General features: G+C 35.3%; 3 protein-coding genes across 5 annotated transcripts; 1 reads left to right on the forward strand and 2 right to left on the reverse strand.

Moving 5' to 3' along the window:
• Window positions 1-4,722: 4,722 nt before the first annotated feature.
• LOC140802319 (uncharacterized protein ycf20) lies at window positions 4,723-7,921 on the reverse strand. 2 transcript variants are annotated; one of them, XM_073157804.1, is made up of 2 exons: window positions 7,790-7,921; window positions 4,723-6,044 (listed from the first exon to the last, which is right to left on the reverse strand). In XM_073157804.1, the coding sequence occupies exons 1-2, from the start codon at window positions 7,851-7,853 to the stop codon at window positions 5,581-5,583; spliced, it is 528 nt and encodes a 175-aa protein (XP_073013905.1). In that variant the 5' UTR covers window positions 7,854-7,921; the 3' UTR covers window positions 4,723-5,580. The 2 variants fall into 2 exon arrangements, with proteins under 2 accessions (XP_073013905.1, XP_073013906.1); XM_073157805.1 differs by lacking the exon at window positions 7,790-7,921 and adding an exon at window positions 6,907-7,048.
• On the reverse strand, window positions 7,703-18,982 carry LOC140802318 (uncharacterized). 2 transcript variants are annotated; one of them, XM_073157802.1, is made up of 12 exons: window positions 18,336-18,751; window positions 18,065-18,159; window positions 17,368-17,425; window positions 16,542-16,736; window positions 16,362-16,438; window positions 14,161-14,243; window positions 13,662-13,713; window positions 9,170-9,238; window positions 8,531-8,617; window positions 8,365-8,426; window positions 8,160-8,281; window positions 7,703-8,051 (listed from the first exon to the last, which is right to left on the reverse strand). In XM_073157802.1, the coding sequence occupies exons 1-12, from the start codon at window positions 18,451-18,453 to the stop codon at window positions 7,984-7,986; spliced, it is 1,086 nt and encodes a 361-aa protein (XP_073013903.1). In that variant the 5' UTR covers window positions 18,454-18,751; the 3' UTR covers window positions 7,703-7,983. The 2 variants fall into 2 exon arrangements, with proteins under 2 accessions (XP_073013903.1, XP_073013904.1); XM_073157803.1 differs by lacking the exon at window positions 16,542-16,736 and having other exon boundaries at window positions 18,336-18,982.
• Window positions 18,983-19,684: 702 nt separating this feature from the next.
• Window positions 19,685-25,337, forward strand: LOC140802374 (uncharacterized). Its single transcript, XM_073157886.1, has 4 exons — window positions 19,685-22,813; window positions 24,144-24,354; window positions 24,433-24,658; window positions 24,770-25,337. The coding sequence occupies exons 1-2, from the start codon at window positions 19,829-19,831 to the stop codon at window positions 24,183-24,185; spliced, it is 3,027 nt and encodes a 1,008-aa protein (XP_073013987.1). The 5' UTR covers window positions 19,685-19,828; the 3' UTR covers window positions 24,186-24,354; window positions 24,433-24,658; window positions 24,770-25,337.
• The last annotated feature ends 207 nt before the right edge of the window (window positions 25,338-25,544 follow it).

A 25,544-nucleotide genomic window follows, 5' to 3' on the forward strand; every position in this document is an offset into this window, starting at 1 on the left:
AGTTTAGAGATATTCTGAATCAATTCAGAAGACTCCGAACTCAAAGCAAACAAGGCCGGCTCTTAAAATTAAGTATGTTATTTTTTTATAATATATGCAAACAACTTTCTATAATCAATTTATATAGGAGATGCCGACAAAGATTCTAATCTTACTATTTTGAAAACTTAAAAGATAGTAATAGGCACTGGCAACCATTATTAATGTTTATCCCAAACAGACAACTTAATGTCATTACACTGCAGGGCCATTTGATGGATCCTATCAAATCCATTGGCCATAATATAATGCATCAACTCCCTCAATTTTATTTTTATTTTTATTTTTAGGGAGACTCCTCACTTTCAACATTAATACCCGTTAAATGTGTGTTAAGTTTAGATGAACCTTTTCTTTACTAAGATTACGAAGTAAGAGCTATATAATTTGCTGGAGAGAGAGACGAGAATACACATCTACGTAAAATCTTTATTTTTATTTTGCATGTATACCCCTCTAAAATTTCTTCTTTATATTTATACTCTTTTAAATTTCATATTTGTGTGTACCCTTTAAAAAACACATGATTCTTAGATGGATAAACTTTAGATTATTTTTTTATTCTATTTTAATCCCAGTAATTTAGCAGGCAAGAAACACACTTTCAACTGAAAGACAAAAAAAAGGTATTTATGTCTATTTAGTGTTAACTTAATGGAATTTTTATGGTTAAGTATATTTGAGCGGTATTCATGTAAAAATTAAGGATTTTAAGGGGTATTTATGCACACAAAAAAAAAAAAACCCAAATATTGAGAAATATTCAGGGCAAAATTTAACTTGGGAGTATACACATAAATTAGATTTAAGAAAGGCATATATGCAAAAGGAAACCCACCTAGCCGGCAAAGGTACAACACTTTGGTAGCTTCATGCATTGGGTTACTTCTGCAGCATTGATAACTGCCAGATAATCCAAATAGTTAATAAAGTGATTAAGTCAGAGAAAGTTACCGGTATGGAAACCGGTCACAGTCACCCAAGTACCCTGATGCAGGAAAGAAAATTCACTCATTCTAGTATGTAGACGATCCGGTGCTAAGCATGAAGATATGTAAGGAATCTAAGAATGGCATACATGGGAAAACTAAGTAGAGTCCTTAGGTACCGTCTAACTCCAATCTAAAATAAATATTGTGAAAAAAATTATTTAGTAGTTTGGCTTAACAGCTCGATTCGGTTGATAATTCAGCGGTGTGGTTATCTAGAGGACTATCGATAACGTGATGCAGGTATCAGCGATGTTTAATTTGAAGCAATTATTCAACAATGCACATGATCTGAAGTCTAAACTATGCAACTTACTATATTGGCTAAAACTTGGTGGGACTTACGTGCCTCTGTATTTAGGGGTGATTGGTCATTTATTCGGCCCATATCTAGCCTTTGGGCTCATGAATAATAAAGAAACACGGCATACATGCAAAAAGATCTAATAATTATATATATATATATATTACATTCAAAAAGGGGGAAAAATAAAAATAAAGATTAAGCTATGAAGAACAAAACGATTGCTTGAAACATATTGAAAATTGCAATAGAGAAGAGCTTCCTATTAACCAAAAATGAAGTATAAACAAGTTGAAATTCTCAATAGCAGCTCTTAAGCATACACCAAAGCAAGGGTTTTCTTTTAAACAAAACTGCAACCAAAAACTTAAACTATCAAAATTGCCATTAACACAGATGATTGTTAAAGTTAATAAATGTATATAAATGCCTAAAATACCGTCTTTCTTAAAGTTTAGAGTGTAAATTATTTCTCATTGATTCTTTTTTCTAGGAAAAAATAAACAATATCATTTCATATAATATAATAGGGTTAATTCCACTCAAACCAATGTTTCATACATTTCCTAAACTTTTTCATGTATACCCTTTTGAACTTTAAAAAAAATTATACAGACCTCTAAACTTTTTAAAAAAATAGTTATGAGTATATTTGGTAAAAATAAAATTTCAAAAAATGTTTGTAGAAATGATAATAGTTTAGAAAATCTAAGTGAAATTATCCCAAATATAATATCAACACTAAATATAAAGGCAAAATAACTTTTTATAATTTAAGTTCAAATTGAATAATGAATAGTTAGATTTAACTAACAAAATGATACTTTTTAAAGAGTTCAATAATTTTAATGGCAATCATAATATTTTAATACTTTGCAATGACAACTTTCCAAATATAATATTACCCTAAAGCTGGAAATAAATAGCAGCAATAAGCCGGTAGCCCAACTATTTGAGGTAGGCCTTAGGATCTCTCTCTCTCTCTCTCTCTCTCTCTCTCTCTCTCTCTCTCTCTCTCTCTCTCTCTCTCTCATGTAAGATATTCTTCTTTGTTAAATTAACAAGCAGAGCCCAATAATAATAATCCTCACGTGAGGTGATGCATCGTCAGAAGCAATAGATGAAGGTTTCCCAAGAAAATAAGCTGCCTCAAAGTGAGTACTGATCATTAAATGAAACAACCCCTTCCTCCTTTACTGCTTCATGGACCTCATCAAAACACTTCAGCTACCCAAAAAAATAAATTAAAAAATGAGGCCGGGCATTGAAATCCAACCTACTGCAGTTCTACTTGGTTTGATGACCTTCTGCTGCATTAAATTCTCATATTCATAAATTCACCACTCAGCAAGACATCAAAAAATTTCACCTAAAGGACATCCTCAATTTAAATGCAGCATTTATGCACACTCCTACGTGTAAAACATGGACTACCCACTTCATTTCTACATAGCAACACATTTGAGATAAGGGCTCTAAGCAAGATGTAGTAATTTACCAATTTAGCTGGTTGTTCCCAAAAGCTTACCATGCTGGTGTCACTAAAAGACTTCCACATGCTTGTAGTTGAGATTTACTACCTTCACTTCTCTGCCAGAAATCTAGAGATGGTTTAGATTTCTACCCAGCTGCAGTTCAAATCTTCAATAATTACTCATGTCAGAAATGGAACGAATAAGGTTGTTAAATTGCAATATATTGAGAAGCCGTACGGTGGTAATAAAGATCAAAAACAGAATACTAAATGTGCAGTAAATTGGAGAAAGGAGTCATCTGCCAATTTTGCAGCACAAGTACATTAGTAAAATTACTAACTAGTTGGCCGTTGGCCAAAAGTTAAATACTTCAGAAATAAATGGAGTGAACCTAGCCGATAACCCTCTAATTCAGAGGTTTACAGCACATAGCTTACTCTATAGGGAGAGAATCTGGCCAATAGACGTTTTTTGTACTGCTTTACGTTGCATAAACTTCTTTTTGTCTACCAGCCTACCAGGAGTTCCAAGAAGGATTACATAGATCTACTGAAACTAGGACAACCAAACAAATTAGTATTTAGTTTTACAGAAAAAACTTACAAATCCCTCAGTCGGATAGCCTTTGATAGATTGTCAAAGGTTTTCAAAACAGCTCCATATAGTTTGTTGTTAGGGCAAGCACCCATTCAGTTAGCTAGCTTTGAGAACATAGAAAATCTCAGATCTTAGTGTTAAATTGAAAACTGTGGAAGTTGAAGAACGAGAACAAATTTGAGCAAATATTGTTGCAAACTTATGGACCAGCCTTGAAACTATTAGAATCCAAAATTGAATGGAATGAGGAAGAAATAATAAGATGGAAATGGGCCAAAGCATAAAAGAATTAAAATTATGACAAACTCTGAACATAAGTGATAAATATAAAATAATCATCTACTCCAGTCTTTATGGTTTTATCAGGTATCATAAACTTAGTTAAGGATGAATTATTGACTGTTTAATGTGTTGAGTCACTGCTTGATTTGGTAAAAGGGGTGGCATAAACTTCTTGAGAAACTTCCTAACTGGTACATGCATACTCTGCCAACTATATTCGACAAAATGACAATTGACAGATTTGCTACATAGTACAATTCGAAAGCATCATTAAAGCACATAAGAGAAGTTAATTAATTCTGTAAAGAAAGCACATAAAAACACACATATACACATTAACAAATACACAGTTTTAAAGAAATTTACACTTACTACTATAGTTGCGGAAATTTGATATACCTGATTCTAATACAACTTAAAAATTCAGATTAACTGGATGATAACTCTTAAAAAGAGAAACAAAAATAACTTTAAGCATGGGATTCAACTATATCATGACGAACTATCCATGAAAAGTAGTTAAGGAGAAACTTTTTCTGTACGTAATGTTAGTTTCCGTGACAGACAGATTTATAGCAATTGTATTAGCAAATCAATAATACTAAACCAAGGCTACAAACTTGAATAGCCTGTATATACTAAACATCCTACTTCAGGAATATGACCGTGATTGCACATGTCAGCTATTAAAGTAGCACAATCTTGATTCCATGTGACGACTTTGACATTGCAAAACCAAAATATCCTCATCAATATTGAACCAAGGGTGGGTAGTAACTACAGTTTTACTTCGTATTAATCCAGAAAAGAAAAGGAACCTTCAAACTCAAAAGATACTGATAAATTAGATTCTTAGATACATGACCAATAGGTTTTAAGTTTAGACCAAGTGGAACATTTACTTTAGCTAGTGTGAAGCATTACAGGGTTGGTGAAGCATTTTCTGAAATAAATATATATGCACTCTTTTCTTAGATAATGATGCTGGATATGCATGGCACTAACAGAAGCATCGTGACAAAATGAACTACAACGCTTCAAACAATAACAAAATAGTTTCTTTTCCAAAGAATATTATTTACATATCTATATGTATTTCGTTGTCCATACAAGAATAGTACAGATATCAAAATTACAAGAAGAATACCATGTTCAAATTTTCTTGACTATCTCCCAAAGGAGATCTCATGAGGCCTCTATGATGGGAACAATCAGCACGAACACCTCAGTAGTCAGTATATGAATATGATCACAATAGAGTACTTTTAATCCCAGACCCCCAACTGAACTAGGCATAGCAGCAGCATACCCAAGTCAACAAGTACTGAAGATAGTCATGTTGTTCACATATATTTCGAGGGCATTGCAGTCTGCTCTGAACCACTCAACGCAGATATTTTGATAAAGAACAAGGAAATGCAACTCCAACAGTTCCAATAATCTGAAGTTCTAGCCCCATATTTATACATCCTAGAGAGACTGGAGAGATGCTCAAGCGTGTACAATTAACCAAACAATAACCTGTAGGTTTCCTATGCTTGGTTTCAATCTGTCTTCTATAGACCCAAATGTTATCGTAGTATGCTTCATAATGAGCAACGACAGGTAGGAAATTTCTAGAACAAATTGTCTTGAAGACCTGATCTGAATACTCGAGAAGCATGAGGAATTCAAAGGTTTACTAGTCACAATATGGCACAATTATGCAATCAGAAACAGTAAAACTGAATTTCTTTCATGGTAGCTAAGAGGATAAGACAATATATAACTAGGAATTTCTATCATTAAGCAGCAATTATGAGAGCTCAAAAATGGTCACAGCTGAACCCCAGTAAGAAATTTCTCCAAATGAAGGCGGAAGAGGAAAGGTTACTGAAGGCCAAGAGTATCTTCATCAACTAGCAAGTTTGAAAGCATCAATGAAAAGGCCGTAAGTGAAGCCCATCTTGAAATTATTCAAGAGTGCAAGAGGAAAGGTTACCTTAGGCCGACTATAATAGAATCTAGTTGTGTACTCTGTAAGGAGAACACACACTACAGCAGCAATGACATCATTCACACCCAAAGCACCAAATGATAGAGATATGGTTTGTGCAACATAAAAGCCACCTAGTAGTGAAATGCCTCCGAAAAGAGCTCGCCTAGGTCGACTTTTGAAGTAACTCCTCGAAACCTCAGGGATCACACGAATAAGGTCAACCAATCTTCGAGGCCCTTCAGTCCCTTGTGCAGCACGGACACTGACATATCTTTGTCGAGTACGAATATTGGATCTCTGTTGGACTTTTGCATATGTAACTAGACCAGTGTTGCCAAACCCCACAGGAAGAAAATTTATAGCACATGCCATTAGAGATACTGCAAATCAATAAGATGAAAAAGAATGTCAAACACCCAAGACATGCATAAGCAAAGAAAATTGGGCAAAATGAAACTACAGAAATTGAATACAAGAAATAAATTGTTCATAGCAATTGACATAGACATAGACAAAAAGCTCAACTAAAATCCAATATCCTTTCTTTCTAACCTTTTCTTTTCAACAAAATATAAGTAATCTGAAGAATCTATAAGCGATATGCACACAGTCATGCAGAATATTATTTACGTAAATAGAAAAAAGCCACTAGAAAGTCATTTACTTGGACTGCCGTGTCGCCTGGTTCCTCCAAAATCCAATGGATTCAAGGTAACAGACGACTAAGTATGAATGCGTACCAAACTCTACGAAATTTGTTTTGTAGCATTCATTGTCATCTATTCTGTTTGTTCCTAATCAAATCGCAACTTTTTTTTTCTAGTACTAATTACCAATGTTTTGAAAGACAGCCGAGAGTTACAGACGTCACCCCACAGCATAGCAGGTGCGATCTAGCATGTTTAATATATAAAAATAAAAAATAATCATATACGATATATAATATTTACTAGTATAATACAGATAAATTTTTTACACCAAAATACCAAATAACATGATCACAATTCACAACTATAACAACTAGTAATTACTCATTAGTTATTTACCCTGAGGGTGCATCTGTGGCTGTGAGAGTGAGAGTGAAATAGAGAGAGAGAGAGAGAGAGGATGTCGGAGGCGGTGGCCACCGGTGGGGTGCCGCCAGTGGGTGTGTGAAGAGAGAGCGGAGGTCGGAGGCGGTGGCCACCGGTGGGTGTGTGAAGAGAGAGAGAGAGAGAGAGAGAGAGAGAGAGGAGGTAGTACCTGCTGCTACACTGTGCCGCCGGTCGATAGAGGAGGCGTGGAGAGAGGAATGAGGCTGGTTAGGGCTCAAATCGAGGGAAGAGGAAAGGAGCGGAGAATTGGGATTTTTCTTAAAAAACGGCTGAGTTCAAAACCCGTTAACCGTTCAATTACTCCAGATTCTTGCTTAAAATAGATTGGAAAATACTAATATAACCAGCAATTGATGCCCTAATCTCTTGCCAAAACTAGAGAATCTAAAATATTTATATGGGTTAGACGAAGTTTCTTTTCCGACCGCAAAATTGGCGATTGACGGTTAAAATGAAAAAAGAAAAGAAAAAGAAAAGCCATAGCAATTGAGAGAGAGAGAGAATATATATATATATCAACCAAAATCCAATAACAGTTCTTTTTAACCATTTATTTTGAACAAAACATTAGTAATCTCAAGAATCTATAAGCAATATGCACAGTCATACAGAATATAAGTTACGATAAGTACAAAAATATCATTAGAAATTTTCCCCACATTATATTTGGGCTTAGCCTATTTCTCTCAACAACAAAATAAATAAATTCCGTAACATGGAGTCCTAATGTCGTCAAACAAATTTGTTTTAGTATTATCATAATTTTATTCCTAATTTGGCTTGAATTCAGGGGCATATATTTAACATGAGCCGCGCTAGAAATCGAGCTCAAGATTCTGGCTCATACTTGGCACAAATTCAATTTGAGCTGGCTCGACCTCGATTCAATTCGAGTGGCAAGCTAAGCGAGCTCGAGTGAACTCATTTATCCAACCAGTTTATGATTTTGAGCTGGTCTACAGTCAGTGACCATGAGCGTTTCACATATAACTTGCCATATATTTATTACAGATGAGAGTTGAATAGCTTACAACTGATGATATTCTGGAATAAATAGGAGATCGCTTGGCCATGGAATATGAAACCTTGAACCATTTGGCATTTGATGGCTGGCTAAAATAGCAGTAGAATTAAAATGATCCTTGAGCATGCTGTTGCAGCAGTATAAGGTGGATCAACAATTTCTCATAATTGATGGCCAGAAATCCTTCCTACTAGTTATTTGTCAGAAGCTCTTGAAGCTGCTTCCATCGTTGGCCGTCATCGTTGAGGGAGCAATAAGGGCTCTCCTTTCTACACAAATAGAAATCCGACGTCAATTTTTTCCTTGAGCTCTTCTGTTGGTTTCCTTACTAGAAAGTGATCTATTAGCCCAATCACTAGGAGCAAGAGGGTGTTTACCATCTTCATAGTTTAAGTTCGCAGATGTGCCAGGTATTTGAGTCAAATGATCATCCCTCCATTTTCTCTCAACGTCACCAGCTTCAGCAACCTGAGCTCTTGTGTCATCTTCTTTTGAGTCACTGCATTTGAAGATGGCAAAGAAAGTGATTGATATAATCTAAAAGATTGAAATTGGGATTTTGGAGAGACTAATGAATAATACCCTGAATAAGTTAAAAGTCCAACTGCGACAGCTGCAAATGCAACAAAATACATCCAGTCGACCTGTAACAGAATTATGGAAAAGAAGAGGCTTCATTGCATAAGCTTCTAGTGTCAAATTTCAATTACTTGGTCAGAAGTGGAAATGATAAATGATGATGGGAAACCTTTTCATGATATGCAAAGATGCGGAGGAGAACAGCCCACATGTCTGAGGTAAGCAGTGAAAGATTTAGCATGGTAGATCCACTAATCTGCACCAGATAACAAAGGGAAAGAAATGATCCACAAACTTGATGGTGCATAATTCTAAAACAATCTATGCATTTTTTTTACATTCTTTTACATTATTGATTGGCATAAAGCATCTTGAACCCCATTGAATAAGAACAAGTCAATACAAGCTACACACGATAAATATAAGAAAACATAGACTGAGGCAAAAGAGCAACAATGTGGTACCAGTGTTTTATAGCTATTATTAGCTCCTAACAATGTATCAAAGAATTATACCAAACTAATAAAATTGACCTAGTGGGTGATTAGCAACTCCTGTACATCAAGATCTAATAGCTCTTCATGATGAAGATTTTTGGACTATAAGAGCTCTGGAGCAGAAAATAAATGTTTTATAAATTCAAACAACCACTTTCTCAGGGGTATATACACAGTACCTCATATATGGCAAGTACATATTAATATATACATACTATAGTAGAAAAAAGATAAATCAATCTAGATGATATTGGTATTGCATGAAAAACTAGCTGATATATGGGCTACTGAAACAAAGTAATGAACCATACCTGAAGTAGAACTGGGACTGTAGAATAAAACACAAACATTGTTAATGCAAATCCAAGAAATGGAAGCACCTGAGAAACAAAAGATGTGACAATCTTAAAGTTCAGACATCATTTTCAAATATTCATTAAACTGGGTGAAAACCAGAGAAAATGAGCAGAAGCATTCTGTGACTCAACAGAATTCCGGTGTGGTTTGCATAGGACATTTAGTTCAACATTGTAGCTATAGTGTTGTACAAGAGAGAAAATTCAGGTTTACTATACTTCCAGAATAAAAGGAGATTCTGATGTCTTTATATTTCTAACAGATTGAAAATATTTCGATTTAAAAAGAATTTCAAATTTGTGCAAATATGTATTTTAATATTTTATTTATATGAAATAAAATAGAAGATATTTTATTTCCTAATAAAATATAAGAATTCATTTATTTAATTTTATTTGTAGAAAATGAAATTTAAAAAGATTATTTTGAGATAAAAAATTTTATAAGATCAAATATTAGATTACTATTTATTCATGTTTCCTATACATGACTTAAAAAGAAGAATTGAGATATATATTTTAGAAAATTTCGGCTTATGAATAATTCATACATAAATTATTTGAAGAAGAATAAGAATCTTGATAACATCTAAAGTTCAAAATGAATTAGTATAAATAACTATAAATAAAAATGAGACTCAAACCTAAATTTTTAAGAAGATAAGTTCAGGAGAAAGATTTACGGAATATAATATTACAACATGTTATCAAGTAATTCTGGCGGAATTAGAGAAAAGAGTTTCGAATTCTGGTCTACAGGACTTCAATTTTACTTAATAGCTAGTGGAAATATTACTAACCTACAGGACTTCAATGTTATCTACAGGACTTCAATTTTACTAACCTAATCGTGACTAGTAGTACAATGTGGCCCACAAGTTAAAATACCTAGAAAAAGACAATATGACATATTTATAAGTTTTGACGCATTTTCATAATAGTACACTTTTAAAGGACATCAGTTCTATTGTTAGATTGATCTATTCAAAATGAGATGATTTATAATTCAATGCAACATATATTGGATTTTTAAATTTTGTAAGAGATAAGAGAATTATTTATTTTCTAAGACAGCTTATGTAAATCGGTATGATTTGTGTTTTGCTACTATATATATTACATGCTGATTTTTATCATTAGACATATTCATAATAGGGCGGTTTATCTATTGGGCGTCTAACATATAAGGATTTATCATTTCAGAAAATCAAGAAGTGAATTAAAGAGACCTCTTAAAGCTAAGTATTTTTTCGGCTATATCAACCTTCACTTAGGATTTGAACATCTTTTGAGCTTTTGTGTTTCTTCGAGTTTTATCTTAGAGATTTGCAGTCATCACATCCCTAAATAAAGGTGTCTCAAAATAGTATCTGAGCTAGGTTTTAGATCTATCTAGTAAATTTATTGTGGAGGTTTGGTACTCAAAGTCCTTTAAATTAAATAATCAATATTTTGACCATAAGTATTTTATTAATAAAAATATTTAAGTTAGATAGTTAGATCAATCTTAATATATGATTATTGGAGTAGCTAGCGAAAGCGTGGAAGACAGCTTATTTCTAATGATTAAGATCAAAACAGCTTATGTGATTTACCATTATGAGGATATGGATTTATAGATTGAATTTTGTTTGGTTGCTTGAATTTAGATCTATCTTAGAAATATAAATTGGAGGACTATTGAATTTTGTATTTGATTAAGAGATCTGGGTATTTCTAGAGAAAGGCCAGACTTGATTATGGACATAATTGAACTTATGTTTTGATTATTATAAATTCAGACAAATTATTATAATGTCAGAATGACAGAAACATATTTTAGCTAAAATATGATTAGCTTAGCATATGCATAACTTATGCTTGCAGAAGAATATTGGGGTTACTTACTCTTGAGGAGATAACATGAGGACCATAGATGATTTTTTATTTTGACACCAATTACAAAACATAGAAATAAATAGTATGAACATATCATTCTTAGGTCCAAAACTATCTGTTTTTGTTAAATCATATAAGTGACCAAATTATGATTTAAATGTTGAGCATTCTATAAGAAATATCTGGAGAAAGTAAATCTGAAAAGTGAAAACTATATGTTTGATGATAATATCTTTCAAGATTTATAAGCAATTGTGAATTATGATCATAACAGTCCCAATTTCAGTGAATTCATATGGAAGATCCATATGTGAAAAAAAAACTATGGAATCTTAATATTATATTGAGAAGTGAATTTACTTAAGTGTGCGATATATATGAAGTTTTTCAATTTGTGGAAGAAGTGCAATCTAGATATTTTAGTAACTTGTCCAAAAATTTTAAGGAATGTCCTAAATAAGCAGACTGAAGCACAATTCTTATAGAAATTAATTTATAATAATTATTAATTTTAAGTATCATTTAAGATGTTGCGAAGTTTCAAGAATGCAACTAAGGAGGGTAGAATATGACAACCTGAAATTTATAAAATAAGTAAGAAATTAGAGATATTATTTAGATAATGATAGATTTAGTTTTATTACCTTTTATGATTCGAATTAAATCAAATCAAGATCTAAATTAATTAGACTCCCTAATTAAATAAGAAAGGAGATTAAATATTACCTTATTAAGACTTATCTTTTTATTTTATCTATAAAAAGAGGGGAAATGTTAGAATAAAATAAACCCTTGAGATCTCAAATTGAGGCATGACATCTTGCGTTCCCTATACCTAGCATTGATGATAGTCTCATGCACCAAAATGCTCGTATGGGCACCTCATTATCTATATTTTCACATAATTATATAGAAATCACATGTGCCCTATCATAGGCTTTCTATTCGTATATATCTGATACAATAGAATGCACTTATAAAGTTTCTCATACTTAATTTTGGTGCTCATTATCTCCACCAGATCAACCAATAAAAGAATAGGTCATCATCAATTCTCACCTATACTTTTATGTCCACTCAGAAAAGCTACACCTCTACTGAGGAAAAATCTAGAGTCACTAAGGAAAGAAATACCACTGATTCAGGTAACACAATGAGCTCTTGTATTTCTATAATCTAAACAGTTTCAAGGTATGATAACAAGGAACATGTAAAGACTCCAACAGGGTACCTATTGTATCAAGTCATCATCCTTAATCTTAGTGCATTCTGAATTTCTAATGTTACAGCGCAATCTTTTAAGCATTGGGACTTGCTTCCACCTCTGATACTAGAGAGATGATCCAGATTGCAGAGCACCATTCTAGCAATGTATGCTTTAGCTCATCAACTAGTACGAATTGCCACAATTGCAACTCGTACTATGCCGCTGGCACGCACATCCATAGTACGAGTGGTACCGCATGGCATCCCTCCTAATAGTTCCGTCGCTCGGTGTCGAGCTACCCATTGCCAATCACTATCGCCGATCGCCGTCTCCCGAGCGCGTCGGGTGCCCTAGCCCGAGGGAGAAGGTGAGATTGAGAGAGAGAGAGAGATCGTGTATATATATATATATATATATATATATATATATCGATCTCGATCTCACCTTCTCTCTCGGGCTGGGGCACCCGACGCGCTCGACGGCGATCGGCAACGGCAGGTGACCGGCGGTTGGCGACGACGAAGGTGAGTATCTCTTTTTTTTTCTTCTCCTCTTACGACACGGGCGGCAAGTGCCGCGGCACGTGCCGTGCTGTGCCGTGTCGTGCCGGCCGGTGGTCGGCACGGTCCGTGCCTGTGGCACGGCCATCATTAACTCGTACGTTAGATGTATTTGTACTAGAACACTCAACTAAATAACCAATTATGTAACCTCTCTTCAGAGAGGGTTCTCACCAACAAATGATATCGAACTTCCGGTATGCAAAAATGAACTTCCAGAGTGATTATCTTCATATAAGTGTGCTCCGACTCTGACACAATCAATTAGTAATTTCATTTCATATAGACATTCAATTTTGGAAATACAAATCAAAAGGCAAGTTTGACACACTTCCAGTAAAGTCTGAAGGCAAGTTAGCACGAGTTCCAAAATAGTAGTCCTAACTCCAAATATAAGAATCCTGCATTTCAATTGAAATCTTGCATTTCCTACCTTCTAACTGTTAATAACTAAAGAAAAATCATGCTAAGAAGTTGGACATCATACTAATATTTCTTCGTAACTTTGGTCAGCCATAATCCATTATTTCAACTGAAGAAAACATTACAAGAAACTATCTGTGTCACTGCATGAGCTCAACAAGGTTTTATTCAAACTGTTCCATGATAAATTCCTGACAAAAACTCATGCTTACTGCCAGTTGCACTGCTGATTCATTTACTGCTTTTATCTAGGAAAAGAAGAAAATAACGCACTAGTGAAACAAGTCAGGTAATCTACCAGGGATTAATTCTTGTCTGATATTTGTGTTGTGTATTTTTGCAGGGTAGGACTGAAAGAAGAAAGAGCTAGGGCACTTACAGCACCAGGTGTCCAGTGGATAGACTTCAGCTCATTCCGCTCAAATATGCTTCTGAAAAAAGAGTTAACGAAACAACATTGTTAGTTTGTTGAATTATTCTTCTTCCTTTTGATTCGACCACTTGACTGACCTAAGAGGAAAAGAAATAAAACAATCAGCAGAACATTCACTTCCTAGCTTCATTTTGAATTATCAAATCGTGAAATAAAAAGTACATGGAAAAGACTAAGAAAGGAAAACAAGAAACAAAAGAATAGTAATAATTTGTAGGTGGGAAAAAGAAGAGGAACACATAATATATTAAATAGTAAATACTAACTCAATATTCTGTTAGTAAAAGGTCTAGACTGAGAAAGTAGAAAAAAATAAGGTCCAATGCCATCAGAAATGGGTGAATACTTGCATAGCCACAGCCATCTCATTAGCGATGGGTGCTTTAAATTTGTATGCATGTCACAGTTATGGTAAAATATAGATTGAAAGGCAAAGGATAGATACATTTGACAAGCACTGACAACAGCTCCAAATAAGCCCAGCATTGCCATCAGTTCAACTCTATCTCCATTCTTCACTAGAAACTCCTGAGGAGAGGTAAATTCATATGAATATAAGTCCCATGCAAACTATAATATAACATTAGTGTGATCATAGAAATGCCCTCACTGCCTTCCTGGGTGAAAACAAACCACAAAATGAGTAACATGTGGCACCACATTGAAAGAAAGAAAAATTTTCTTTCTTATGTTCTTACTTGATTATTAATTTAGTATGAAGAGACAAAAGATACAACAAAAGAGAACGCAACAAAGTGGACCAAGAAATAGAGACGCATAAAACTTATAAATCGACAAAATTGAAACAAAGATCATTAACTAATCAACCTTTCAATATGATCAATCAAATTACGTATAAACATAGGGTTGTACTGGCCCCTATTTTGTCACAGCTACTCTTTCAGATGCATTAAGGAAGAAAAGAAATATGTGATATCTATCACCATCAAATAAAATATAAGAAACTTCTTCTAATAATAACTAATCCTAAAATTGTCCTATGTTCCTTGCACACACTATATATATGGATTTACCAGGTACAATTTCAAACATCACCGAATATGTCAACAAGTCACTAATCCTAACTATTTCAGGTCTGCTTACTTCTTAATAAAAAGAACTAAAGAAGTAAAGAAAATCAGAAAAGTGCTGTTGGAATATTACATTAAAAGCTGAAACAATTGCCAGTTGTAAATTAAGCAATGGTATCTGGGGCTTTCTATAGAATGGCCAGGAGAAGGTTACGCAATTCACGCAAACAAAAATCTATTTATTATGTACCGCTAAGCATCTATGCCTTTCCCCGGCAATAATGTGTCATATGCAAAAGGTTTTGAATATATCAAATAGAATCTAAAGATGAAACAAAAATCAGAAAAGAGCTGTTGGAATATTACATTAAAAGCTGAAACAATTTGATGTGGGCATCATCTTCAATTTGACCAAAATAAAATTGCTTGAGGCCAATTTTGGTCTATTGATCTAATTAGGCTCAATTTATTTTCACATTTAATTTGTTGAGTTGATTTTTAATTCAAATAATCAATTGAATTAGTCAATTGATAGGTATGGTAAACCTATATGTGGAGAATGTCTATATTAAGTTATTACCTAAATAGGATTAGTCAATTTAGGTCAGCTTTAATCAATTAAGATCCTATTAGGAAATGAATTCCTATTAGAATCTCAATTGATAGTTATGGTAAGCTTATATATGGGGGATGTCCATATTGATTTATTACCTAAATTGGGTTAGTCAAATTAGGTGAGATGATAAATTAGAGTCCTATTAGGAAATAAGTTCATATTAGAATCAGCTAGAATTAAAGTTATTAATCTATTTAAGGGTTATTGCATGAGAAACAAGGCATGATTGGAATAAGATTTATTTGAAATCTCTCATTTTCTCTCCTGCGGTCTTCTTCTTCTTCTTCTTCTCTCTCTCTCCCTTTCTCTCCCTCTCTCCCTTTCTCCTACTCTATTGTAAGATTCTCCTCTAATCTTTTCTACTTCCTCTCTAAACCTCTCTCCTTCTTCAATCTCTACTTTTTTCGTTGGTTATTGCTGCTGTCCAGAAGATTCCAGTAGTGAAAAAGAATCTTTGGATGCCCGGACGTGAAGAGGAGGACTTTGTTTCAAAGTAAAAGCACTACTATTATATTTATTGGTAAACATAAACTCTAAAATCTTTCCTTACACCATATTTTAGGTTTTTCTACTATCAACGTACCTGTTTGAGAGTTGAGGAAGCTATTGTCTTATCTGAGTGGTTTTTCTCTCCTTCCATCTAGTAGTGATCCTTTTAATCAATTAATTTCTTATCAGTTAATGCTTACTATATTTTACTTTAGTTACTTGTTTGGGTTGATTGTTCTCCAAAACATTGCATTCATCCTAGATTTGCATCACAATTGCCAGTTGTTCTATAGAATGGCCAGGAGAAGGTTATGCAATTCACGCAAACAAAAATCTATTTATTATGTACCGCTAAGCATCTATGCCTCTCCGTGGCAGTAATGTGTCATATGCAAAAGGTTTTGAATATATCAAATAGAATCTAAAGATCAAATTCTTACTAGAAATTCAAGAATAAAAAAAAATAGCTTGAGGTATATATGAGAAAAAGGAAACAACATAAAAGCTTACCTCACTGACATTGCTAATGGCATAAAGGGTAGAACCAGCAATTACAAGCATATCTCCTTTCACTGGGCTGCTTCCTCCTGCATGGCATCATATCAGGTGAAATTAATGGAAATACTTGCACTGATAATATACTGTCAATATGTTATGCATTAATCCTTTAGGAGAATCACTGAACATTACCAGCTCTATCACCAGCATGTACATCAGAAAATATGACTAATACAAGTCCAGATACACAAATAGCTACAGCAGCAAACTTTCTGAATCTGTATTTTGTCTTCAAGAACATCCAAGTAAGAAAAATAACAGATGGAATAGACCAACAATCCAGAAGCATGACACTTGTCAAAGATGTGTACTGATAAGCCTTGACCACTACATAAAGGTAGGAGAAGGAAGAAGAGTTAGCATTCCCACATAAAAGAATTAGGCAAACAACACCTTACATCACTAATAGCTGAGAAATAGAGATGAGACACTACAGGTTTTTAAGTTAAACAAGGCAAGGATGTTTTCCCATTGACCAATCAGAGAATTGCCTTGCAAGACATGTGTATGGGACCTTATGAGTGTGAATGGATTTGAACCAGGTACTTTTTTACCTCGAAAAGAAAAGAATAGCAAGCTCAACAAGCACCATTTTCAAGAAAATATAGAGTAGAAGAAACATTTTAACAAGTCTGATTATTTATCAGATTGTTAAGGTGACCCAATAATCTCAACAGCTAGCACAGTTGGGAGAAAAGACATTGCTGGTATTTGATTTAGATGCCAGGATACAGAATTCTTTAGCTTCAAACTACCAAATCATACATAAAGGCACAAGTCCTGACCATCCAAATAAAGATTCGTTTTACACAGTTTAATAATAAATTAATAAATGAGCACATGTGCTTAGCTACATAAATAAAACTTTACACATATCCTTAATACCAATTTGACTTTTTGTCAACAAAGCCCACTCTTAAAAGATTTTCTTGAATATGCCACCAAAACTGGCACTCACCAAGAAAGTTTGCCTCCACATCAACAAAGCCAAGCAGTAGATAGTAAAACCATTTTATCTGCTCCAAACAAAATACAAAGTTAGGTAAATACAGCATAAGTATAACTAGCTATTCATGGAAAGAAAAAGATGACACATAATTTCCAGAAAAAAATATACCACACTAAGCAGGCAAGTACATTGAGCAAATCAGAAAACCTTTTAGGGGCTTAAAATTTGACAGGAAACTAGATTTATTATTTTTCGGGAAATTATAGTGATTATTTATCTTGTATAAACAAACTGCAATGTCCAGGCATCAGTATTAATGGTCCAAATAACAACATAACTGCATCCAACGGGTTTACTTTTGAATGTGAAAAAAAAAAGATCTCCTGCAAAGTAAGAGAGATGCAAATAAGTCAAGCATAAGTCTACACCTTTATTGCTACATCTTTATGATCTAACCCCGCTATGCTTTGATCCAATAACATAACACGTTGTTTGATCCTTATTACTTATTAGTACACAAATCTTCTGTATTAATTTGATTCGCACACATTTAACCTCTTCTTTGCACGCATATTGAATCTGGTAGCAGAGAATAAAGCGACTTGTTTGCATTACTAGCAAAGCAAGATCAAAATTTAACAAATAAACTTATAGATAAAAGTCATAAGAAGCAGTTAAATAGGATTATAGGAACAGATGGATAAACCTGGAGAGGCTTCTTCCGATGTATCATGAATCCACCGTAGACAATCGCCAACAACACATAATTCAAGAACGACTGCGACGTCGGAGCATCGATCCCTGGAAACCACGCAACCAATCAAAAATTAATCAAAAATAATACAAAGCAAAAACCAACAAACTACCAAGATGGTATAACCAGGAAACCAAAGATTGCAACTTTACATCCTATTCAATGAAAATGAAAAAGAACTTCAATAAAAGAATTCTTTAGAAATAAAGAGTGCGATCGGAACCTCGTCGAGAGAGCTCCGAGGAAGAGAAGCCGGTGGAAGTGATTAGCAACGAGACGAACTGCCCCAACCCGAGCCCGAATAGAGTATTCTTCGACCAGAACCCCTCAGAGCTCGCCATTAAACGACTTGAAGCTTCGGATGAATTAAGAAATCACGAGCAAAGCAGTGCAAGGCCAAGGGAGTAACGAGCAGCAGTGAGGTGTGATGTTGAGATTGGAGGTCATGGACGGATGGGATTAAGAAAATAGGTACGATTCGATTTGAGCCGTCGTACGAAAGGAATCGATTGGATTCGGAATTCGGAAAGGAGTCGAGGAATGGAAAAGTTAAGCCGTTAAGGTGGGGTTGGACTTTGGAATGCAATTGGGGCAGGGCAATCTCACGTTCTAGGTTTCCTTTTTGACTTCAATTCGGTTATCAGTTTTGACATTTCTTTGCAAGTATGAGTAGAATTTTCCAATAAATACCCTCATATTTTTACTCCTCTATTAGTAGATGCACAGATTTGAGGAACTTAAAAATTATATAAAAAATAGATTTGATGAACTTAAAAATTATATAAAAAATAGGTTTGAGAAACTTAGGCGACGTTGAGCGGATGGATTAGGTTGGATTGAGTCGGGCCTTATTGATCGCCTTGCCAATTTGATCAGTTGTGTGGGGCTTGGTTCAGACTTTTATAATTTACTAGTTAGTTATTATTATCTATATATTTAATAATTAAATTTACTATCCATATTCGAAGGAAAAAAAATGATTTTATCGCTATATTAATTTGTATCTTGTTCATTTTCAACCCTATTATAAATATTTTTTAGATTTTAATTACACTCGGCTTTCGGATTATTTTCTAGCGTATATCTTTTAAATATTTTTTTACCATATAGACCCTGATATATGAAAATTCTTAGTTCAGAAAATCTATATAATTACTATTTTTTAGTTGAGAGGCTCATATAAAAATTGTTTTTTAGTTCAGATATTTTATATGGATAATTGTGAAGTTCATGAGTTCTATGTTAAAAGTTATGATCGTTTAAGGGGCTAAGTAAAATTATTCCTAATATTTATAAAACAATTTGATAATGCTACATCAACACTATTCTATTTTGGGCTATTTGTAGGAAAAAAAAACTCTTTAGATTTTAATAATAACAAGATTGAGCCCTTAAAATTTAAATATATTTATTCTTATATTAAATGCATACATTTTTATAATAAACATATATAATTTATCCCCTTACATCTAATTGAGCTTATTTTCCAACTTAATTCCGGAAATACCCTTTTCCAATATCAACTAAACCGGTTAAACCTCCAACTCTCCCTTCTCTCTAGGGTTTATGGGAACCCACGCCTAAACCTCCAACTATGGCGCTCCCATCTCCTCTCTTCCTCTCCAAATCCTTCCCTGAAACCCTCCCTATTCGATGGTCAAGGCCTCACCTTGGCGACCCAAGCCGTAGGATCCCTCGTCTCTCCGCCGCCGCAACATGAGCCGCCGTGCGGCGGCGATCCTCTTCAACCAATCGTCGGCTGTATCCTTCGCCGGAGCCATATGCCGCTTCCCGCCATCGCAATCGGCGATTGCCCGCGTGAATCCGTTCAAAAGGCCGCGCCTTTATCTCTGCAGCAGCAGCAGCAGCAGCAGCTGTTCCTCTCGAGACGACGACCTGAGCGGTTTGGTCGATCGAGAGTTTTCTATTCCGTGCAACGGAGATTTGAACGGTCGTGTGGAACGCCCAAAGCACTCCGTGTCGCCAAAAGACTTCTCTTTTTTGCATGAAGATAAGAAGCCTGTGGATTCGGATGAGTTCTCCGGAGAGGCTATTTTGATCTCCAAGGCAATTAAAGCTAATGGGCCTGACATAAATGATCAAACCGAGAAGTTGTTGAGGCAATTTAGAGGAAAGCTAAGCGAGTCCCTGATGATCGAGGTTCTTACTCTCCTGAAAGTTCCTGAATTGTGCGTTAAATTCTTCATCTGGGCTGGCCGCCAAATTGGCTACAGTCATACTGGAAGGACTTATGATTCCCTGATAGAAAGTTTAGGTTTTGATGAGAAGAGCAGGGTCTCTCAGCAGTTCTTGAGGGAGATTGGAGAGAATGACCGGGAAGTTCTTGGTAGATTGCTTAATGTCCTTGTCCGGAAGTGTTGCCGCAGTGGTCTTTGGAATGAGGCTCTCGAGGAACTCGGAAGGCTCAAGGATCATGGTTATAGACCATCACAGGTGACATATAATGCCCTGATTCAGGTTCTTTTGAGTGCTGAGCGATTGGATTCGGCTTTTTTAGTTCATAAGGAGATGTCAGACTTGGGCTTTTGTATGGATAGGTTCACTATGGGCTGCTTTGCACACTCCTTATGCAAAGCCAGGAGGTGGGTGGAAGCTCTTAATATTATTGAAAAGGAAGACTTCACACTTGACACTGTATTGTGTACCCAGATGATACATGGGTTGTTGGAAGCTTCGCTTTTTGAGGAAGCCATGTCTTTCCTTCATCGGATGCGATCCAACTCTTGCATCCCAAATGTTGTGACTTATAGAACATTACTTTCGGGTTTTTTGAGGAAGAAGCAGCTTGGTTGGTGCAAGAGAATCATTAATATGATGATCACTGAGGGTTGCAATCCGAACCCTTCTTTGTTTAATTCTCTTCTTCATGCTTATTGTAGCACTGGAGACTATGATTATGCTTACAAGCTCTTGAAGAAGATGGCTGCTTGTGGTTGTCGTCCAGGTTATGTTGCATACAATATCTTTATTGGAAGTATATGTGGGAGTGATCACTTGCCGGGTAATGACTTGTTGGAGGTGGCAGAGAATGTTTACGGGGAAATGCTAGATGCTGGATTCGTTCTTAACAAGGTAAATGTAGGTAATTTTGCTCGATGCTTGTGTGGTGCCCAGAAATTTGAGAAGGCATTTCAGATCATAAAAGAGATGATGAGGAAAGGATTTATACCTGATACTAGCACATACTCTAAGGTCATCGGTTTTCTTTGCCAGTCTTACAAGGTGGAAAAAGCTCTCCTTTTATTTGAGGAAATGAAGAGGACTGGCATCATTCCTGATGTTTATACATACACTATCTTGATTGACTGTTTTTGTAAGGTTGGGCTCACTGAACAAGCTCGGAGTTGGTTTGAAGAAATGGAAAGAAATGGATGCACCCCAACAGTGGTGACATATACTGCACTTATACATTCCTACCTGAAAGCTAAGCAACTCTCTCAGGCAAATGATCTCTTTGAGAGAATGATCAATATTGGCTGTCTTCCAAATGTCGTTACATATTCTGCTTTGATTGATGGCCTTTGCAAAATTGGGGAGACTCAAAAAGCTTGCCAAATTTATGCCAAAATGATCGGAACATGTGAGACTGCAGAAGTTGATATGTACTTTAAAGGTGATGATTGTGCCATTACACAGCCAAATGTTTTTACTTATGGTGCATTGGTAGATGGTTTGTGCAAAGCTCATAAAGTTGCTGAGGCATGTGATTTATTGGATGCAATGTTAGCTACTGGTTGTGAGCCAAATCATGTTGTCTATGATGCTCTTATTGATGGCTTCTGCAAGGCTGGAAAGCTTGATGATGCACAAGAGATATTCATAAGAATGTCTAAGAGTGGATATACACCTAATGTTTTCACATACAGTTCCTTGATAGATAAATTATTTAAAGACAAAAGACTTGATCTTGCCTTGAAGGTTCTCTCTAAAATGTTAGAGAACTCTTGTGCTCCCAATGTTGTTACTTATACTGAGATGATCGATGGTCTCTGTAAAGTAGGTAAAACCGAAGAGGCTTTGAAGCTTCTAACAATGATGGAAAAGAAAGGATGCAATCCCAATGTAGTAACCTATACTGCCTTAATAGATGGGTTTGGAAAAGCAGGTAAAGCTGACATGTGTCTTACACTCTTTAGGCAAATGAGCACGAAGGGTTGTTCCCCAAATTTCATCACCTATAGAGTATTGATAAGCCACTGTTGTGCTGCTGGTCTTTTGGATGAGGCCCACAACTTGCTAGAGGAGATGAAGCAGATGTACTGGCCAAGAAATATAGCAGGATATCGTGATGTGATTCAAGGGTTCAGCAAGAAATTTATCACCTACCTTGGCCTGTTGGAAGAATTAGCAACATACAGTCCAGTTCCAATTGCCCCTGCTTATAGTATGCTTATTGATAGTTTTTCTAAAGCTGGCAGGCTGGAGATAGCCTTGAAGTTGCACAAAGAGATGATGGAGACTTCATCATGTCCATCTAATGCTAGCCATAACATGTATTCTTCATTAATTCAGGGTCTTTGCTTTACATCAAAGATCGAGAAAGCTTTTGAATTGTACAGTGATATGACAAAGGGAAACCATGTTCCAGAATTGATCATCCTCGTCCATCTCATCAAAGGGCTCTTCCAAGTGAATAAGTGGGATGAAGCACTCCAACTTCTTTATAGCATATATCACAAGGTCAGTTATATAGCCCACCTCCTCCTCTCTAATATCACAGATAAAACACATTCAAGTTCTTTTGGTTAAATTTGCCGGATGGTTGACAGAGTATAGATGATAGAAAATGTCTTTCAACAATTATTCTCACATGCTTTAGATCCTTTAGTTTGTATTCTTTGAAAAATGAAATCATCCTTTCATCTTTGTTCCTCTTGATAATCCTCAGTGAAGAATGTCATTTGTTGGGCTATTTGCAGGAAAAAAAATCTTAAGAATAATAGTAAGATCGGGCTCTTGAAACTGAATGTGTTTATTTTTTATACTAAGTGCACACTTTTTTATAATGAAATGTGTAAAATTTACATGAGAAATGCCCACAAAGTCCACACAAGGACTTAGTTTTATTTTTATTTTTTTTGTGCAAATGCCCTCCTAATTGTTTGATTTATTCATTGCATCACTAGCTATGATCTCCAACATAGAAAGCATTCCTAGGTTAATGGTACTTATAGTAGAATTTTGTTTGTGGTTTACTGGCTGCAAGAGATTCAAGCTATGATACTCCTCTGTTCTCTATGTTGAACAACATTTGATACTCTTTTGGCTGGTCCCTTTGATAGTTATCAAATATATTGTCTCCTTTGTGGTCTACCATTGGTGTGACAGAAGTAACATAAACCCTAAATTTAGATAGATATATAGCGAATGACACATTTTCACAGCTCTTGAGGAAATGGTTTCATGTTAAGGTATTATTATCGAGCAAACTATTTGTTAGTTTTTTTCTTGTTTAAGCTGATCGTTTGGAGGTACTCCTGATTAGTGTCGGCAGTTGGCTGTCAACTTTATCATCCTGATATGTTCTAAGGAATCTCCATTTTAGGCTCCATATTGGCATAAAACCAAAGAAGTGCTCAAGTATCTCAAGTCATTCCAGTAATCCTGGATCACACAGAAGAGCCGAATCAACTAATATTTATAACTTCCAAAATTAAGTATGATACTTGGAGAATGTTGAGGCAAAACAGCATGCGTTTAACCTCATTTAACTCATGATTTCATAGTCTTCATATTTTAGTAACCCAGGAGTTATAAAAATTTGCATTAGCGAACTTCTTAGAACCTCACTCTTGCTCCAAAATTTGGTCTGGACTCCTCGACTTGCTGTTCCAAGGGTCTCTGTGATATTATTAGGTATGATATTATCATGTGAATTTGTATAGTCTTTATCTAATTAAGTTGACTTAAACATGCCACTCGAACAAAGCATATGTGTCTGTGTTTGTGATGCAGAATCTATCTCTGACTTGTTGCGCATTTAATCTCTAACTCCTGTCATTTGGATTAGGGCATCATCTGGCATAGCAGCAGACCATTTGATGGAGGCTAGAGACTTATCTTTTTTCATCTCCTCATAATTATGATGGTTGCCTGTGATTCTGTGAGCCATTATTTGAAAAGCACCTTGTTCTGAAGCATAAATTGACAAGGTTGATTGAGTAAAATGATCTGAGAGATTTGGATCTTCGGTGCATCTACCGCTGCATTCCCTTTGAATGGTACTAGTTTTCTGCTTCTCATAATTATGTCAGCATCATTTAAAAGGAAGACTCATTAACTGTCTACATTATCTGCAGCTGCCTTTTCTGCTGCTCAGCTACAAAATCCTGTTTGGTTTACCGGACAATAGAGATTTCTTCTTTGCTTAAAATGATAAATACCCTGACATTCCTAAGCAAATCAAGCCTGCTCCTCTGGATCTAGTCTAATTTTTGGTGGGAAGGATTTGGTTACATAGGCCATGCCAGGGCTAAGATTAAGAAATCACGAAGCAAATACTTTTCGAGGCAGGCCCTGATTTAGGTAAAACCTCCTGGCACAACCTGTCCTATATACATGTTCAAGAATTTTATGCAGAAACATGATGATTACGTGGAATTTATGTCTAATCTCAGAATTGTTTGGTCTTCGCAGGTCGGCACACTTATTTCAAGTTATTTGCAGGAGGCTTTCACAGTTTTTTCTTGTTATCTCCAGGAAGAACTCCATTGAATATTCTTGATTTTGAGCTGTTAGTTACCACCAATTCGGTAAACTAACTGAAAGAAAACTCTTTTATCTGTCAAAACTATTGAGATACATTGTCTTCTATAAGCCCCCATTTTTCTCTATTCTCCTGATTGGCGAACATCCTCCTTACTCTTCTTTTCTTCCTTTCTCCTCCGGTCTTCATTGAGTGACTGGACTGTGGCTGGCTAGATATTGAGCGAGAGCATACCGATCAAGATTGCTTCAATTCATCAACCATAGGTCCATAGCTGATTTTTTTTGGTAGATCTTCTTCTTCCTGTCTTCTTCCTTCAGCTTTCTCTTTGTTCTTCTTTCTCGGTTCTTTTTTCCTCGTCAACTCTCCACTTATACTATAATAGACTATGGATTGTTATAGGAAAAAATATTGGGAAAGTTCCCTATTATTTGACAATCATGTTGTAACCAAAATGTTCTCTCAGAAGAATGAAATGGAATCAAAGTTCTTTGTTTACTTTTGTTGGTTGTTGTATTTTTGTTAAATTTGTGAGAAAGTGGCATACGATCCTTCCACCGCCGCATCTCTGGAAAGATCATCGAGTGTAGTGTCATGAACCTTAAGAGATCGACCTTGGCATTCAGCCTCCTGAATTAGTATGGGGAATTTCCAGTACTCCAGGTTGTGGGCGGTGCTGATATGAAATTCTTTCCCTACATGAAA

Source organism: Typha latifolia, chromosome 15 (assembly GCF_019914945.1).
Source record: "Typha latifolia isolate L0001 chromosome 15, TyphaL0001v2, whole genome shotgun sequence".
Taxonomy (NCBI): domain Eukaryota; kingdom Viridiplantae; phylum Streptophyta; class Magnoliopsida; order Poales; family Typhaceae; genus Typha; species Typha latifolia.

Bases quoted from the DNA above. Each gene is read 5' to 3' on its own strand.
- LOC140802318 (XM_073157802.1), bottom strand. From the start codon at position 18,453: ATGGCGAGCTCTGAGGGGTTCTGGTCGAAGAATACTCTATTCGGGCTC. The intron at 18,160-18,335 runs GTTCCGATCGCA...CGTGGTTTCCAG, and splicing joins CTCGGAGCTCTCTCGACGAG to GGATCGATGCTCCGACGTCG. The intron at 13,714-14,160 runs GTATCTATCCTT...CTCTTTTTTCAG, and splicing joins GTTGTCAGTGCTTGTCAAAT to AAGCATATTTGAGCGGAATG.
- LOC140802374 (XM_073157886.1), top strand. From the start codon at position 19,829: ATGAGCCGCCGTGCGGCGGCGATCCTCTTCAACCAATCGTCGGCTGTA. The intron at 22,814-24,143 runs GTCAGTTATATA...CATTTGGATTAG, and splicing joins TTTATAGCATATATCACAAG to GGCATCATCTGGCATAGCAG.
- LOC140802319 (XM_073157804.1), bottom strand. From the start codon at position 7,853: ATGGTTCAAGGTTTCATATTCCATGGCCAAGCGATCTCCTATTTATTC. The intron at 6,045-7,789 runs GTAAGCTATTCA...ATTGATTTGCAG, and splicing joins ATTCCAGAATATCATCAGTT to TATCTCTAATGGCATGTGCT.